This window comes from Venturia canescens, chromosome 9, assembly GCF_019457755.1.
Source record: "Venturia canescens isolate UGA chromosome 9, ASM1945775v1, whole genome shotgun sequence".
Lineage (NCBI taxonomy): Eukaryota > Metazoa > Arthropoda > Insecta > Hymenoptera > Ichneumonidae > Venturia > Venturia canescens.
In genome coordinates, this window is record NC_057429.1 from 15,407,484 (window position 1) to 15,426,875 (window position 19,392).

Genomic DNA, 19,392 nt, shown 5'->3' on the forward strand with positions numbered 1-19,392 from the left:
CAGCTCTTGACTTTCGTTGCGAAGAGATACTCGCCAGGCTTCCCACAAATCGTCGTGTGGGCAATTTTCACATTGAAAATAACGACGAAGTCGTTGAATGAGCGTAAGTCTCGCTGTTGATCGATTTTAAGAAATTTATTCAATTTTCAATAACGTAAAACTCTGTTCAAAGGGTTAACGACGCGATGCTCGTAAAGACAGATTAGTGGAGATTCGTGATAGTGAAGATTAGAGAGATTAGTGGAGATTGTGGAAACGTCAGCGTGCCCAGTCCCTTATCATGCATCGATTTAGAAAATAGTAATTTTGCCGAACAGAGATCTGAACCGACGCTGATAAGGTTTCGTTTTCTCAGCTACGCATTTCAGTATTTCAGAAACCACGGAGAGTAGTGTTTACGACGTGAATGCTCAGCTACAGAGCTCTATGATCGAATGACTTGACAAATTCCGAGGGGCTTATAGCTTATCAAGATTCTTGGTAAGAGGTCAAACGTGCGTCCTCCAAAAATGATACATCGTTATTTTATGAAAAGTATAAGATGACAGACGGAAAATGTGAAAATGCATGTCGTGCAAAATTCAATAGCTTGGCAGTCGCCAAGCGTATAAATAAGGCGCGCTCTGTCGTCGTCTTCTCAATCATTCTCGCTGTGTTCTTTGCTCTCAGTCGTATGGTTTATTGACATTCCCATTGAAATCTTTTATGCGGACAGTGTCGAAGCTGCGGAGCAGAATAAAGCTCCGTGCAACTGGACTTTAGTACGGTTTTCAACAAGAACGAAAGCATCGGCGAGGGGAAATTTTGTAACGTCGTTTCGTGCCCCTGAACCGTCGGTTTCCACCTATTTTTATTTGCCCAGTGTTACAATAAACGATGAAAATATAAAGCTCGGAAATCGCGCTACACAAAAGTGTTTTCTTTGCTTTTTAATAAGACACTTCGAAACTATACTCACGAGACGGACACTGTAACGCTCATTCTCGGGCGTAAAGTGGTGTGTCGAAATAAGTTCTTGACAAGATAAATCTTCACATCGATTAGTGACGACGTAAAATTTGACGAAAAAACGCACCTTCGTTACGCTGAGACGATCTCGGCGAACGTGACAGAGACTCATGGGAAGTGGTTGATAAATGCAGTGAAAAATCTGGCGACGTCGCTGAGTCGCAATTCTCATTTTGGCAGAGCCTAAAATTGCAAATGTCATCTGTGACTCATTATATTTCGTGATGATTTTTAAAGAGTGATGTCTAAAGCTCAGTTTTTGAGTGTTTGAACTACATTTCGTTTTTTTTTCTACATTCTTCGCTCATTTATCCGCTGAAATATTTCAGGACGTCTTGTTTTTCCAAATAAATCGTTGATTTTAGAGTCTACGAAAATGGATGACGTTCCTGACTGGCTGAACCCAGAATTCGTACTGAAGGTGCTTAAAAAAGCAGAAAATGACAAATCTATCGAGATCAAAGAAATGGCGATGAACCCAGCGACAGCCAAAGGCGACAATTACACTAGTCAAATGGTTCGAATTAGCTTGGAATATTCCGGTACCAAAGATGGTCAGAAATACGACGAAAAGAAAACGATTATCGTGAAAATAGCTCCGTACACCGAAGGTGTTCACAAAGATCTGGTAAATCAACTTCACAATCATCATTTTTTCTCTAACATTCGCGTGTCTAGAGATGAGGCTGTGTCTTGGCTTCAAGTATTTGAAAAATAATTTTTCAACAGCAAAGGCAAGACCCGCGGCGTTATTAAGATTACGATGATTTAGAGAGCAGTTAAAAAAATCGAGTTGATTAAACTGACCGTAAAATGTTGATCGACTATTCAATTAATCCATTGCTCAATTTACAATCCAAATACATGTCAAAAATTTTATTGTTTTTTTTTGCTCGGTTTGATAACACACAAGGTTGAGAAGGTCGGATTATTCGATACTGAAATAAAAATGATGGAGACGACGTTAAAAAAAATGAACGAGTTGACAAAAAAACTGGGACACCGTTTGAGCGCCGATGTCCTGTACACCCAGATCGGTGATCCCTCGCTACTCGTTATTGAAGATTTGTCTCCGTACGGCTTCCGTATGGCTGATCGATTGGCTGGACTCGATCTCCAGCATTGCATACTCGCTCTCAGGGGACTCGGACGATTTCATGCAAGTTCTATAGCGGTTTATGAAAAGGTATGGTTGCGCATTGTAGTTCCTTGGATTCAATCGATGAAGCATGCCACGATACTCTTTCCTGTGAGCGAGAAGCTTCAATGATAAATTAACAGAAATTCCCTTATGACAAAAAATGATACAACGAATGAAAAACATCGTGAAAAATGAAGGGTAAGAAAAGACAGGAAATTTCAAAAAATTCGTCTAAACTTTGAAGAGTTCAAAAATAAATTGATGGTAAATACGATTTGCTAGATATTGCCAAAAACATGTTATCTACATAATGTTTCGTAAAATTTCGATAAGTCATATTACCAAGAGACTAATATTACATAGAAGTGGGAACACATGACATGTGCTGGTACAAAAAAACCATGGAAAGTCCCAAGAAGAAGAGAAGCAGGGCATGAGAGATGGCATTTTTCGAGGATTTATTTCAGGGTTGGAATATTTTCCTGCATAATCGTACGAGATGTTCGAGCTCTAGGGAATTTGAGGTTGAAAAAGTCTCGTTTAGGGCACGCGGTAGGGTGCGTGGAAGGGTGAAGATCAGGAATTATTTACGTTTTGTTATTTCTAGTTTCGTTTCGACTGTAACAATATATTCATGAGAAGAAAGGTCTATAATTCACTGGATATATTTATGTCTTACGTCATTTCGTTTTTCCCCAGGATTTCAAGAACGGAACGGTGCCCTACAACAAGGGCATGTTCAACAGGAAACACCCCGATGAAATGAAGCGGTTTTTCACCCTAGGAATGAGGGCTCTGGGGACTGAAATACTCAATTGGTCGGAACTAGGACCTGCGTGGGTTAATTTCTATAGAAACAATACAAATTTGGCATCGAATAAAAATGAGCATTTTTCTTCCTTTGAGAAATAAAATGCTGGCGCGGAGCAAAGAATTCTCGACACAATTCGCCTTCCAAATACCTCCATCTCCAAACTACTTTGATCGTATTTCAATTCTGGACTCACAGTTCATTTTCATTTTCCAGTAGGGTGGAATACTCGGAAAAACTATTGAAATTAGCGGACCATTCTTACGACAAAGCAGCGGATACAATGATCCTAAAAGAGGATGAATTCAACGTCATAAACCATGGTGACTTCTGGGTCAATAACATGTTGTTCCGATACAACGACGAGAACAAAGTGCTCGATCATATGTTCGTAAGTAAAACGATCGAGTCACCAATTAAGGTATAATCTAAGAGACGATAAAACGCATCAACGAGTCCATCAACTTCGATAAAATTGGACTTTCATAGATCTCAGGATGAAAATGAATGGAAAAAACACTGCAATATCGAGAAATCGTTGCCGGTGGATTAAGAGACGAGAAAGGGTATATTCGAGTGTCAGAACACTTGAAATTTCATCCTCTTTCGCGTTAAGTTGTTGCTGGCTTGCGGTTTTAAGGGAAACAGTTACACACACACACACACACACACACACATATATATATTCACACATTTATATATGTATACGTATATCCATACATTATGTACAGGGAAAGACGATCCTTTCGAAGCTTTTATCGCGTCTCCTTGAATCGCTTGGCTTTCGTTCGAGTACCCCTCGGGAAGTCATGCAACGTGAATAATGCAATGAACTTGCCACCGACTGTGGATTTCACTCGAAAATCTCAGTACACTATCCCCGCGAGAGATTCACCCTCATTCCTCACTTCTCGTAGCGCATCAACCTTACCTTCTTGCTGGATCTTCTCCACCTACTCCGCCCCCCTTCCTCGCTCTTTTTTTCTCTCTCTCTCTCTCTCGTTCGTTTTTTCCTTCTATAGAGCATTTCCGAACAAAAGCCACACACACACAGCTCTCTTTTTCTTCTACCCGTTTCTCTCTTGACTTTCACGACTTCCTAAACACGATTTCCAACATCACTCTCCTTTCTGGAATCCCGCAGTCATTTTTGTCGTTTCACTCAACGCGTTTTTGTCCATCCTCTTTCTTTCCGCTTTATTTCTCCCCTTGTCCTCCTTCTCTTCGGTTCTCTCTCTCTCTCTCTCTCTCTCTCTCTCTTTCTCCTTGAAACACCTGCGCACCTTTTGTATGTCTCATGTCATTTCCAATTCAATCGAGCAGCTCTGCATAAATCGTTACAACACTCAACATCTCTCGATCGTGTACTCAGAAAAAAGTATGATCTACGATATTTATGAGCTCGTGACTCATCTCTCGATATTCTGACGTTTTCTCAATGTTATTTACAAACTTGATAACTATTGTGTAATGATTCAATTAAATGACAGTAATTATTCGGGGATAAAGGTTGACGTAATAGACCGAAATGAAAAAAACTTTTCTAGGGAAAACTAGAGGCAAATTTTCCTGTAGAGAAATTAAAATTTAAGCAAAAATGTGAAAAAAACAAACTAAAAAGTAAATAAAAATGTGGGGGATCGTATGATTTGATTGTTTCAATGGAAATTGATGTTTTTTCCATCAGGTTGATTTCCAAATGTGTTCATACACGTCGCCTGCAATCGACTTGCTTTACTTCCTGAACACGAGTATCAGCCCCGACGTGGACCTGAATCATCGTGACACCATTCTTAAGGAGTATTTGAATACTCTGAAGGAATCGATGTCAAAGTTCGGCTGTGAAACGAGACCACCAACGATGGCAGACTTGAAAAAATCTCTGTCGGAAAGAGAGTTTTATGGGATTCTTTCAGCGTGTACGATCTCGCCAGTTGTGCTTGTTGAAAAAAGCGAAGCCAAAAGTCTTGACGAGATAATGCTTCCGGACGGCGGTTATGATAATCCGGGTTACCGATCACCATTGTTTCGTCAAATCATGGTGAAAAAAATACCTGAATGGGCTTCCCGGAATCTCTTCGATTGAAAGCCAAATTATTGATAAAAAAAAACGTTCAAAAATCTTGTCTTTCGATAAAATTAGCCTGAAAATTGAAATTAGGAATTCCAAGTGCAGGAGATAATGGTGGAAAAAATAGATAAATTTTAATGCAGTTTTTACTGATTAGAGCCAAATATGGGAGGCTGCTTGTTTTCAGAGCTGTGATTTTTATTCCCCTGAATCATTGTCGCGATATAAAATTATTGTAAAATCTGTTAATAAATTATTATGAAATAATTGAACTTAAATATGACAATATTTTGCTTTTCCATTTCTTTCAATTTTCACACGAAAACAAATCAACTTTTCATCGCAGGTGTTCTGCTTTGTTAGGTAATCGCAGAGACAATCGTAGTACTTTAATCATTAACTGCAATACGTCGGGTCATTCCTCATACCGTAAAACACTTGGTATCGAAGCCCCGCGCGAATTATCACAACACCATGACCATTCGTGACCCCCGATTCCCTCGAGCTGTCAGTTTTCATCTCGGTTAGCCTTTCTCAATCGCCAATAAATCCGATCGATAGCTCGACTGTCTCATCAATTGAGAATACATTTAACTTGATTCCCCTAAGCAGCGAAGTCTTAGTTGAGGCTCATATAAAAGTATGAGATACTCGATAAGCTTTAGCCCTTTTTTGCCCCTGCTCTTCAGCTCACGAGACGCTTCTCTTCGGATTATATCAATGAGGATTTATCGGGATTATGATGGCACGTTGTGTCCTGTATGGAATTATATGTTAAATAGAACTTTCACTTGCGTAATATCTAAATTGAGTGAAAGATGAAGAAAAGAAAGAATAAAATTGAAGCAGACAAAAATTCAGTGACAGTGGAACCTTTCATGAATTTAATATTCTCATTTTTTCCATACGTTCAATCCAAAGTCGAAAAACTAATATTCCTACTCTGTTCAAAATGATTAAATGTTCAATATTGCCAGGTTATCATTGATGTTTTACTGATACATAAGAAACTATAAATAAGTGAAAAATAGTTTGATGATGCTTTTGTGTTGCTGCTCAATTTATTATTCTATCAAAAAATCTCAACAAAATAAGAAGATCACGACATCATCCATTGAATTTAAGATCAATTTTGTTTGTCATTCATTTGATTCATTATCACATATTAAATCTTATCATACATAGGATAATCATGTCCGATTTAATTACTTAGTTCATTAGTCAGCGATATCCCCATGAAAAAATATCAAACCACGATTAATACGTTTTAGTCGTCTCACAAAATTCTAATTGGTCATATGTCGATTTTGTGAGATCTTGTTGAATTTATGATTCTAATGTAAGCTCGTTGTCATGAATAATTTCTTCGAAATAAACACTTATTTATTGTGAATTCCGTTTTCAACCTAAATATACAACGAACTTGAATTCAAATATTTTCAGATGGAGGAACCATAAATATTCTTCTTTAATCAAGATCAATGAATATTCGAATCCATTCCCATATTTAACAGACACTCGATACTCGCGCGGAATAGTTCCCGATGCTCAGTTGCAACACGCTAATATTTAATTCGAGTCATGATCGAAACATGAATTATTAAAACATTAAAATTAGATTAACATGATTAAAATCATCCGTCTTTATGAATGTATATTCATCAGAGCACGTATTTTCTCATAAGTGTATTTATTTCGCCGAGAGCAATCGTTCCCGTCATGCTTGTTTTATCAATGAAAGAGACAAAGCGCGAGAGCAAGAATAAAGGCTCAACAAGAACAATGCGAACAGTTGCTCAACGCCTTCCGAAAGCCAGCGGGTGTGATTAAATGGCCGACTGTCTTTTCAACGCTGACAACCCTCGGTGGGCTTTTCACCCTCTCGATCTTTCCCTGCTGTGTTTGTTCTCCCCATTCTAGCGAGCCAATGTACAGTTTGAATTTCCATGTACGTATGAAGCATTCCTTCGTAATTACACTTCCTAACGGCTTCATACGTTAGGAATTTTATTTTAATTGGAGAATTCAAGTGCTCTGAAGGGCCATAAGCTCCGGCCATCTGATCAGAGTTGACATTCCTTAGCCCTGTTGAAAAATCTCCGACATTAAAAACTTTTCAGTCCCACTGGATAAAGCCTTCGTCGCCATAATTCGAGCTTCGCTCAAAACGCAGCCTTAAATCGACCTCAACTCTCTGCCCTCGATCTCATTTCCAATTCAATCGAACCTGCGGAGGCTCTTGGATCGAAAGAGCCGAGTCGAGTTGGCCCTCGCAAAATTGACGTCAAAGAAGCATAACGCTCGAGCGAAAAGCTTCTGCTGCGAGTTTTTATGTGTCGTTCAGTCCACGGATTATGCCGAGTTTTTAGTCAACTGAAATCCCACGATGATATAATATTCAGCACAAGTGAAGTCCACACACCTTCATGAGCTGGAACACATCGACGTCGGATATCCGTCGCTGCCTTCGTAATCAGTGACCACTCCCAGATCTGAAGGACCTTCATTGATCCATCCGGTAGTTCGGAGAGTCTCGCCTCGGCAATTGCCCAATGGAGCTGGATATACATTCGAGATTTGTGCAATATATGGAGATGCAGATTCTCCACTTGAATATAGAATACTGTATATATATTCTGACGCATTCGCTTGAATGCTTGATGAGTAGCTATAGCACACAGTGTTTCATTAGTTCTATGCTAGACGTTTAAGTGTGAAGCCGCAACGTACTTGAAGCCATTTATAGCTTCGACGTTCAAACAGCCCGTACAATATGTTTATATATATATATAAGTAGGGATACCCAAAGTGTTTGGTATACTGGATGTGCCAAAAGTTCATCTTCAATTGGGAGAGCAGATAAGTCGTGAAATTCTGAAGAGAAGACTGCGAACGAAAATTTTCATGAGGCAACAGCATTTTGAATGTTACAAGGCAGCTCTTGAGTGCTGAGATGAAACTTTAGAATAAGGATAAAATGTTTGGTGGGGCGAAATATTTTGTTGAACAATAGAATATTTTAAGATTCAAAGGAAATTTCGATTTCACTTGAGTCCTCGAACGTTTTTATTTGCATTTACTCATTCGTTTGCTTTTGTCGAGGTTTTTCATTCTCTTTTTTTGTCGATCTACTATTCATGAGGTATCGAGCGTTCAGCGAGCAGCTAATTGGACCGGTCGATAAAGAACGTGGAGTGGTGGAAGTTCGCTCCACCCACTTCTTTTCGAAACACCAAATTGGCTGTTGGTAATTGATTGATTGTGCCCGAACGGTACTTCGGAAAGGAGAACGGCTTAGGAGTTTTTCTTGGTGGATATCGAGAGCCAACAGTTCCGAGAGTCTCGAGCTCTGATTTTCAGTCTTTTTGGAGTCCCTTCTCTAATCGGTGGTTCGAGGCGCTCGACATTATTTCGCGCTATGAAAGAATTTCATTTTCCTTTTCGTTTGTTAATTAGCACCGCGTATGAGAAAAATATCTCCAACGGATTTCGGCCTGCTGGTGTCAGAACAATTCGTGCACCGAAGTTTATCAATTTATTGGTTTGAGGGCCCATTCGCGTTGCTCATTTTCGAGAAAAATTCAATGTCCTTTGATAAATCGAAAATGAAAATGTCAAAATTGACGATGATCCTGGCGTTGGATAGCAAAAAGATCGAAGAAACATGAAATTTCGTTGTCGAGGCCACGACTGCGCAGAGCAGAAAGCCCCGTATTTGTCTTCGCCTTTGTGTAAACTTGCATAATTTACAGCTAAACACACGTAGCGATATATCAATTTCAACACGTGCCCGTGTATAAGAGTGCGCGTCGTACGATAATGATTGAAGAGCCATCTATCGAGCGGAGTGCGCGAACGTGAGGTTGGACAAGCGATCGAGTTAATCACGGAGCGATTGGTATCTTCGATACCGAAATAAGCCGCTATTAATCCAGGACATAGTGTATGCGGAGCGTGAGGAGAAACAGTTTGCGCACGAACCCCTTCAACCATTTCCGACGAGTCTCGCCCTCCAGGTGAAAACACTTTTGCGTCCAGAGGCCTTTCCCCGATCGATCATTTCGCTTCTCTCAATCTATAGCGTCCGCTGCATGCACGCGCTTTAACAAACGTCTGAAACTGTTTGAGCCGATTATTCAATAGTATTAATTATCTGGGTGTGCGGATGAGTGTCCGAGTAATTGAATCAACGAGCATCCGTTCGTGTTGCTTTTTAAATGTAAATCTTCGCAAGGCAAATGACTTTTTCGACGTTCGTATTTTGGAGAAAATTTCGTCATGGGAATAGCGGGGCTGGTATTTCTCCGATCAGACACCCACGGGATGATTCTCCACTTCGGAGGGTCGCCTTTGTTTCAAAGCTCCATTTTTTTCTATCCGCACACTAAAACAAACGTATACAGAGAGGAAGGATCCGCAAAAAAGTAAACGTAAACCCTTCGCCTGCATCGGGGAACGAGGGATTGGAAACGTTTGCTGTTCTCTGCGTCGTACACCCTCGGGAGAATCGTTATCGCTACCAGCTTCGTTGGTGGCGATTGTGGTTCGTTGTCCAATCCGTTAAGCAATTACCTCGTTCCGTTGCAAAGGATAGATCGTTAAGCATGTATAGAAATATAGGTGTGTGCATGCAAATATAAAAAGTCTTTTTACGCCTCATAGCTCACAAACCAATTCACTAAACCGGTGTATGCCGAGAACGATCGCTCTTTCTCCACTTTTTATTGCGCCCCTATTTTCCTCACATTTTGTATTACCACACCGACCAATCATTCCCCGTTCCAACTTTCAAACAAATACACGCAGACTATTATTTTTTTCTTGGCTTGTTTACAGCCCCAAATTCAATGCTATAAAATGGAGTTTTTTATGGGCTGTTTAATTTTTCCAGAGACGAATAAAGATTTTTTATGGCTCACTTGGTTCGGTGGGTTTCAACGATCATACGGTGGGAATTTGTAATTTTTTAAGATCCATTGCATCCAGATTAATCACCACCTTGCATCGGATGAGTTCAGACTTCGTTTTCATCCGAAAAAATCGAAACTGCTCGGTCAGGGTTAGCTCTCTTTTTCGACAGTTTATTCCACTTCGTTCGCTTTGTTCTACTTTGTTGCTGTCCTCTTTCTTCCTCATTATTCCTATCTCTTAAACGTCTCTGTTCTTTTTCATCCATTTTTCTCTCCCATCTGTCTTTCGAGATCTATCCTCGTGCCACCTCCACTTATACTCATAAATACATACTCGAATATTTGCATTTGACTTTTCACCCTGTTCTCAAGGCCCCCGTGCAGCGAACCTTTGTGTCTCGTGTCTCTTACAAGCCACCAGTGTGACTTCTTATTCTTCGGTTTCTTCAACTTTCTCTCACCGCCATCCAACATTTTCTTCACCAACCTGGGAAATTATACGATATGCACTCCCTCGAGGCTTCTTATCGCGCTATGCACACTACTCATAAAAGTTTCAGGCTTTTCGACTCCGTCTCGTTTCGCTCTCTTCTCTTCCACCCTCGACGATAACGTCATCGACCTATCCACTTTGTTACCTCATACTGCTAACGGTCTCGGTACTCACCACTCTTCCACCGCGTCCTCAAAATGAGATACGCGCTCGTACATCGCACGTATCGTGAGGATACGAAAATTCAGGAAAATATATTTCGTAATATCCTATTGGGATATCGGTTGTGACAGATTACTTTAATTTCGAAAAAAAAAATTGTAATTACACCAGCAATCAAGGCGGAGACTAAAACCTGACAGCTCAGAAGAGTTTCAGAGTTATTATTCCTGCAGTAATTGTAACTAGGGGAATGTGAGATGAATTTGTGATTTTTATAAGAAAAACACCATAAAACACTTGGAGAAAAATATTTTGTTGCATCACCATTATTTCTTTTGCGTGAAAAATCCAAAGGATTATGCAACGAAACAATTAATTCAGCGTTCTGCTTCAAGGAGGAACGTTATCGCCTTTTGGACAGTTGTCGTGTTTTGAAAATGATACGAATTTATCATGAATTATTGCAGATAGTAAAATGATGGAAAAACGATTAAAGGTTGAGCTCCACGCGTTCCGATGGGTTACAAAATGTTTCTCTTTTTCCAACGAATCTAACAGCGATGGAGCCACGAACTGTACACAACGACGACAAACCGAATGCTTTGCGAGGTTTTTTCCATGAGATTGTGCCACTGCTTGTTGGGTACAAGGAATGGCTGGGAATGGGCGAGTTAAAGGAACTGAATGTCTGAGTTATTGCAGGGCGAGTTCTTTATGGTAGACGTAGAATTTGTATGGATGGGGTAAAATTATGGTCGAGAGTACAGCGGCGGAAGGACATTGTAAGATCAAAAACGGAAGGACGCCAAGAGGAGAGAACGTTTTGTGTACATACAGAGAGGCAGGTAGACATAACGGTCTGATAAACACTTTCAGAGACGCAATCGTCGTTTGGTTACACGAGGGCATTCAACAACTTGCTCCAGAGACCAAAAGGACGTTGAGTTCCTGGAAGAAAGTTTGCTCCGAGGAAATGCAGAGGGCACTAGGTTTGTGATAGCGAATAATGGAAAGTTTGAGAGAAAGCCATGAATGGACGAAACGTCACGAGTTCTGGAAAGGCTCCGTGGAAACAAGAGATTGCACAGCCTAAAAAAAAACTGAACTGGTCGTCATTACGTTTACCTTAACGCCAGCGCGAGCTCCCTCCCCGACACAAATATCACTCGAGTATTTCCTTTGTACGATTTATCTCGCTCCGATGCTCTCTCGTAGCCACCACACATTTATCCACCCGTTAAACAGCCCCGCTCTCCATATTTTCAAACGTACGTGCCTTCAAAATTACTTTTCGGAAGCACTCGTGGAATGACCACGAAAAATGTGCTTTTGACATCGCCGTTGAGGAGAGTTCTTGTGGACTAAGCGGAAGTGAACGAAGAATTTTTTCATTAGATTCAAAGCTTTTCTTCGCTCTATTTTTGCTGGTTTTTATCGATCTCAAAAGATGCTCAAAATCCTTTGGATACACTTTGCTTCCGTTCGAAAGATGTCACAGCTTTTTTCAAAAGTTCCTGCTTTTTTATAATTCAATTGAACATACGAATTTCACATAACTTCAACCACAGAGTCAGCTTTGAAGTTATTACTTCGAGGAGAGTAATAGAAATAAGGAAAAATACTACCAAACAGCATTGGGCGATTCTACGAGCCCGGGGATCTATTCTCGAACTTTGTGCTCTTAGAAAATCAAAGTGGATCTTTACAATACGTTTTTTTATCCAACTCCTGAACTCAAAACCCTCAATCACTTCTATCCTTCATTTCCGAACTTCAGAAGATCGCGAATAAATCGAGAAATTCGAATAATATCGTTATCAAATGGGTAAGAGAAAGCTGCATGAAAATGTTGAACGTCGCAGAATAATCGAAATCATTTGAGATCCAAAAATCAAACGTGTCCCATCGAAATTTCTAGTTCCCCGGGACTGGAGCGCGGGAAACTTACTTCTAAAACTTGCCTCGTTGAATTTCAACGCCCAGAAAATCGATGGTTTCTCTGAGAATAGTTCGCCAGTGCGAGCCCAGTGAATAGTGCTGGAATTCACTTTTATCTCATTCGTGTACACTCCACTATAGTATAAATTTTGAAATTCTATTGTGCAAAGAGTTTGAAGTGTGATTGGATATTGCAATATCGAGTCATGGCAGACGAGCGGAATGCTTCGTATGCACGTATACGTGAGGCATCTGTCGTAATTTTGGTGTATGTCCGTGGCGAGGATGTCACGCGTTGGAGTTGCATCGATTCTGCGGAGCTGCTCATTGAACCCGGCCAGCCGGTTGCCACCCTTTCGAGGGAAGCTTGTGTCGTGTGTTCGCGAACGAGAGATGAAGGCGGCAGATCCAGAGGTTCCTCTCCCTTTGGAAGTGCCACCCCGCGCGGTCGGTTCTGGAATGAACGCCATAACTCACGTTCGATAGTTACGAACGGGCCGTTGCCGCAATTGGGTAAGTTGCGGTAGTTGGCTCAGTTAGCCGCTACGTTTCGCGCATATATTCGGAAATCCTGTTCCACTGCGTGTCCTTATATACGTGTACATAAACCAGTGTATTACCAAAGGACCGGGCTCCCATAATCTTCGCTCCAAAACTCTCTGAGTTACGACCTTTTGTTTGTCACTTAACAGCTCTTCGTTCGTGTGCTTCGTGCTGCACACATCCTGGGACCGCTAACTGCAGCCAGTCTCTCTCTCTCTCTCTCTTCCTGGATTGCTATATATTTTCATGTTGTGTATATAGTCATATTTATGGATGTATACAACTCCACGTCCTCACTGTTCTAACGTTCCAGAGTCAATTCTCGTGCTCAATTAATCGTATACTTCCGAGGTCAGCCTAATAACATGGACCATACGTCAAGAAACTTTGGAACTACATGCCAGTGGAGCTAATAATCTCCATCCATGAGGACTATACAAACGTTGAAACTTGGAGGAAAAAAAGTACGAAAGGCCTGACGTACGAAACTTTGGCTGACAGAGTTTAATGGCAGAATTTTTTCTACTGTATTTTTTAGGCTCTGGGAAGAGAGGCTCCGAAATAATTGGATGGGAAAATGAATGTGGAAAATGGAGAGCGCTCCGAGGCGATTATATTTCAGGCGATTTTTTGCGCTTCGTCTTATCGCATTGAACTCGAATTTTCGACGAATGTATGTTGAGCCGTGAGAACTTTCCGTGACGTGCTCCACTTGAATTCCATTCGTTTTTGGACTGTGCAACCACCAGCACCCTTCGACGCGAACTTTTTATCCGGAACGCACTGATTCAACTGGGCCAAAGATGGCCCGAGCGAATAAACGTCGTAAGTTTCGTTCAACAGTTACGAACGGTTCAATCCACAATTGGAAACTTTCCAAGGACATCCAGGAGCGAAGAAATTGCCACGAGGGATAGAATCTCACGCGGGAGAAGGAGAGGAGCGACGCGAAGAAAGCAGCCTCGGGGCACCCTCGTCGATGATTCGTAAAATATATTTTTCGAATCATCGAACCCCCTCACAGAATTGAGTCCAATGGAGAATGCTGAGATGAAAAATTCCTGCTTACAATAAAATCGAATAAAACGATCCACAAGGAAAGCATAAAACATCGAGGACTTTTCCATACCGGAAAATCCCACGAATACTTTGCAAATGAAGGAATATCGATAAGCGAAGTGGATGAAAAAGCGGTGCGATACTTGGCGAAACGACGGTAACGAAGGTGTTTAACTTTAATTTTTTTTCGAGAGTATTCAACTGGCGCGGCAGCGACGTGCCAATTAATCATTTCTTAATTCAATTATCAAGACAACGAGAGGAGCCGGGTATATTATTCATTTGCGGGAGAAGCTATGAAAAAAGTTTTCGAGATGTGGAATAGTCAGCGGTGCAGAAGTGGGACGGGGGGCACGAAAAGGGAGGAGGGGGAGGAGGAGGGAAGATATAAGATGTGCCAGAGTCTGGGAAGAGAGACAAGACAAAACCGGGAAAGAGTGTGCTCGTGACCGGCACTAATTAATACAAAGAGAAAGAAAAGGAATGTCGAGTGAGTGCATCCAACAAAAAGGAGAGAAAAAACGAGGAAGCAAAAGAAGAAGAAGATGAAGAAGAAGAAGAAGAAGGAGAAGTATGAGAAAGAAGGAAATTCTGAATAAAGTTAAATGGCCCGTGGCCTTAATTGCTGAATGCATGCAAACGACGTTATTATTATTTTGATTCTGCTTGCACTTGCACACACCAGGCGTCGTACATAATCGGAATAATTACAATGGATAAATGAGTGGAAGGTTTCGAAAGAGAGGAAGGTAGAAGAAAAATCGAAAGCTTCACATTCATTCGGCCATTAATTTGGTATTTAATTGGCTAGTTCTCCTTTCGCACGAAACAATTGAACAAAAATATATTTTAATTAAAATCAGCAGAATTTCGCGAAATGTGTATACAGTATCGATGGACTTTCCCAGGCACTCGACGAGCTTCCCAACTCTCTGCAGAACGAAAAGGACGGAAGAAATAAGAGGGAAGAAAGCCACGCTGCGCGGATGAGGAAGAATCCAGCTTGATGAATGAAATTAGCAGCAATCGTTCTTGTATATACCACGAAAGAGTACGATAAAAATCTCCAGGCTTTGGAAAACTAATTTCGAACCTACTTAATTGTCCAATTAGGAATGGGGGGACCGCAAGAACTTTCTATACATTTATCTATATACATCGTAATCAGTTGAATTATCTTTTGCTCCGCGATCTCTCTGTTCTTCCCTAATACCATCGTTCTTCTTGCTTTCCCTGCAAAAATATCTGGCCTCCCTCCACCCTGGGTGTATTCCTACGAACCTCTGGGCGAATTCAACTCCCCTTTTCGTGCTGCGTAACGAGAGGAGCCCGGCCACGAGACTCCAAGAGACGAGCGAGTCCTCGCGAGGCTCCTGGTATTTGCATATTACATAAATTTCATAGTTTCTTCAAGACGGGAAATGTACGATAAAGAAAGAAGAGATTCGCAGCTGAATGTGAAGAAGAAGGAGAAGAATTTTCAGGCGCAAAAAGGACTGAATCATGGCAGGCAAATTCAGCTAATTACGTAATTAATTAATGTTAAATTTATGCAGCCTGAGCGAGGCTTCGTCACGAATATTCGCATCGTAATGGACCGAGAATTCCCATTAAACAAATATATATCGTTCGATCAAGTTTCTTCCCAGCTTTCATATATTAAACCATGTAAATTCATAAATCTTTTCAAAACTACATAGCAACGTTTATTTTCTCACCATCACTTTTCATTCCGACTTTGATGCGCGCCATGAAAATCTCATATTGAACCGAGAGTAAAGGAATTTACGTGTACATCGTTCTTCATAAGCGCTATCGTCCTCCCACGTATACTGAGAAAGAATACCTTTCCTCAGACACATCACCGTCACCCCAGATTTTTTCCTCTCCTTCAGCCCCCGTCACCAGAGATTCCCATCTCCAATAAACTTTTCCTAGGGAAACGAAAACGATGATTGGTTTCTCTGGCACGGGTGAAAGGTAGTGAAAAATATGATGTTAATCAAGCCATTAAAATAATATGGCAATATACTCACGATGAGCTAATATTTATACAAAAGCGTGCACTGAAGTATGGAAGTATTGAAACAGCAATGGAGAAAATCGTTGAAGAATTTTGTGGATGAATATCCTGCTGAGAATAAAAATTGGAATATATTGAGTGGAACGCAACTTTGGATAATGTCAAACAACAATTCAACTGTCGTTACATATTCGAAACAACTCGAAACCGCCTACATTTGAAAAATGTTCTCGTTCGCATTATTCCGTCGAGCTTATTGTTCGTTGCTTCATATTTTTACATGTTTTCCCACGCTCATCAATGAGCGAGCCCACACGTATTGGTTTTCATTATCATTGAAATGCTCTAATATTTTTTCATTATGATTTCCGGAGCGAGATGGCGGCGGCGAGAGGGGTCGGGTAAAAAGGAGGCCACGAAGCAATAATATCGTCGATGAAACGACATCGAAGAGGCATGCACGACGACAGCATCGTTCATCTCTTGGAAGTTTCCCTTGTCATAGAGATGCGCAGAGAGTGTGTGCGTGTCTATGTGTGCGGATTGGTTGCTGTTTTATTTTTTCTTCTCCCGATCGTCGATAATCCTCGTACCACCGGCGAACCTCGCTGGTGAGCCTGATCGTAACACCGACTGCTGCTTTTATATTTCCTACAGGGATAGACCCGACGTTCAAACTCGCTCTCCCTCTCTCCTCGTATCCACGTCCATATTGGCATGTCTGTAGAGTAGTTTATTATTCATTGGGATGCTGCATTTCCAGCGCGGATAAGCGGCACATTGTTTATGCATTACCCCACGAGCATCTTTCTCTCACTTTCTCTCTCTCTCGCTCGCTTTTCCTCTCGCTATATATTTCTCCCTCTGTGAGCAGCTGTCCTCTCTGTATGTATCGTAGCTTTTCACAGCACCACTATCAACGTTACATAAGCTTCGCACATACACGGCCGGACTGGCGGACCTGGACACACATGCAAAAAGGGATAGTCTGTGCGCTCACCCTCCGACATCGGCGTCGATCTGTCCATCGGGATAAAAGTTGATTTCTGCCCCTCCTTTTTTTCCCGTTCTACCAATTCACTCGACTCTGTAACTTTAAGCCCCCCGTACTGGTTTTTCCACGTTTAACTCTCCTTTCATTAACCTTTTTTATCGATTAAATCTTCGCCCCTGATCCCAGTATTGCTCATGCCAAATTGTTTATTCGCTCGCGTTTCTTTTCGGTTTGATGTTCAGTCTCTTCTGCTTCGTTCAGTCGCGGATTGGTCCTTTTTTCAAGCCGTTCATCCGGCTGCCTATCGGGCCGCTGTTCGTTCTACTAATTTTTGTTAGCGTCAGAAATGAATTGACTTTCCGGTCATAATAATCGTATCGCAAAAGTTGAACGAGAAGGTTTCGATTGGATGTTGTTCAACTTGAGGTGAGATCGAATTCGGTGGACATTTAACATTCCCCAGCCCACTCGCGATCCGTGCGACATCTTCTGATATCGGAACGAGATATTCGGATTCTCAATTTTGCAACACGCTCGTAATTCACAGCTGAAATGGGAAAATTAAAAGGAAAAAGCAGCTGAGTGCTCCGGACCTTTCTCTGAGGGTGGAAGAAGCAAATTCCATCCTCTCTGGCATAAATTATTAAACAAGATGAATTGAAAATTATGGCGAACCAAGAGTATTCATCACTCGGTTGTGTCGACTGACTCGGAAAAAAAACGTAGAGAAGAAGAAGAGTTGAAAAAGAAAAAGAAAGCGGAAGCAAAGCTCGGGGCTTTGCATACAAAACTGGAAAGTTGGTCGTCGGGTTCGCAAGCGTTCACCAATTCCTTCCCTCGTGTCTTTATTTCCGTTGCTCATTTAATACGCCGTTCCGAATTCCACGTTGGCTCGTAGCTGTACGTTTTTTCGCCTTTTCAACCCTCGGGAGTTTCTGTTTTTTGCTCTCACTCTCTGTCTTCTCTTTTGGCTTATTCACAGTGTTGAAACGAGTGTACGGAGTGACAAAAACGCACACGAGGTGAAATTCAACCGATACTGGGGAACTCGCTCGGCTGGTTATAACAATTTTCTTCGCAGCAAACTCCGTGTAATGTTCCGAGCCAAGCGTCGTTTCCCTCGGCCGTGTACACCCTCCGACGCTTTTGACCTACCCGATGGAGCCTCTTCCTGCTCATTCTCCGCATATATTTATCCCCCGCGAGTGCACAGTCTCGACTGTTAGTCCGTGGGTGGTCCACCGGAGTGTGCCGAGTTCCAATCCAAAAGAAAGAGCGTCCGGACCCCCTGCGGACGTAGGTAGTACGACGACGGGGAAGAGACTGAAACGTAGCGCAGACTCGCTGATTGCATCGTTGTAATCTTACTTTTTACCAGCACCGAGTCTCGAGATTGGTGACCCAGCAAACTCTGCGGTGCTCTCAGCTCCGTCCTGTGCGTCTCTCCCAGTCTCCCTCCCACTTACCTTCGGCTCTGGCTCCTGTGTTGTATATTTTAATTCACACTTGTTTTCTCGTGTTTGTAATCATGGCTCGGTCATAAGAAATTTCCCGTAAAAACCAACATTCGAAGCTCACATTCGGAGCTCCCAAAAGTATGCGCGACTCCGTTATACGAATATGATGTGAGCCCTCGTTGTCGAATGGAGTTCGAGCCTTGATTACAAAGCGTTACTGCACCGCGTTGATTTCCTCTCGAGGCGAGCTTCGAAACTAACGGAATCCAGGGTGCTTCAAACCGAATGGATCGAATTGTGGCTTTTAAGGAGATTTCGACCGAACGCAGCCTCACCGTCGTCCTCATCGCTGCTTCCCTCGTCGGACTTCACCAATTCCTTAGTCCCTCTCCAATCTATTTTTCTACCGTTACAACTATTTCCATAATGAAACTCGGCCAGGGCTTAAGACTTGCGCCATATAAATATGTATAGACCTTTTCGTTTCGGTGTGTTTGCGAGCGTGAGCTCCACTCAAGGATCACGCGCACTACGAGCATGCATTATATACACGCTATCGCATATAATCTCAAGCGAGAGGAGTTTGCGGTGGATTGGGGAGAGTTGGCGATTGGAGAAGCACGGCTGAACGCAGAACCTTGTGCTCTCGACCCTTAGCCTCACTCGCAAAGCTCCTGCACCGCAATTTCCGTCCTGCCCACGCGTATACGTACGGGGAAGCGGCAGAGGTGCTTATACCACTCGCTGTCCTTCGCTCTTGTTATTACGAATATACAATATTA

At 41.9% G+C, this 19,392-nt stretch overlaps 2 protein-coding genes across 8 annotated transcripts in view; one reads left to right on the top strand and one right to left on the bottom strand.

Moving 5' to 3' along the window:
- Window positions 1-19,392, bottom strand: part of LOC122415511 (lachesin-like) — a 165,053-nt gene that overhangs the window by 125,998 nt on the left and 19,663 nt on the right. The gene's annotated exons all lie outside the window — the stretch shown is intronic.
- On the top strand, window positions 642-5,309 carry LOC122415510 (uncharacterized). The gene is made up of 5 exons (XM_043427647.1): window positions 642-1,636; window positions 1,922-2,194; window positions 2,849-2,985; window positions 3,177-3,351; window positions 4,648-5,309. Exons 1-5 carry the CDS (start codon window positions 1,385-1,387, stop codon window positions 5,044-5,046), a joined length of 1,236 nt encoding a protein of 411 aa, XP_043283582.1. The 5' UTR covers window positions 642-1,384; the 3' UTR covers window positions 5,047-5,309.

Coding starts and splice junctions, on each gene's coding strand:
- LOC122415510 (XM_043427647.1), top strand. CDS start 1,385: ATGGATGACGTTCCTGACTGGCTGAACCCAGAATTCGTACTGAAGGTG. Junction 1,637..1,921: donor AAGGTGTTCACAAAGATCTG/GTAAATCAACTT, acceptor ATAACACACAAG/GTTGAGAAGGTCGGATTATT. Junction 2,986..3,176: donor TGGTCGGAACTAGGACCTGC/GTGGGTTAATTT, acceptor TTCATTTTCCAG/TAGGGTGGAATACTCGGAAA.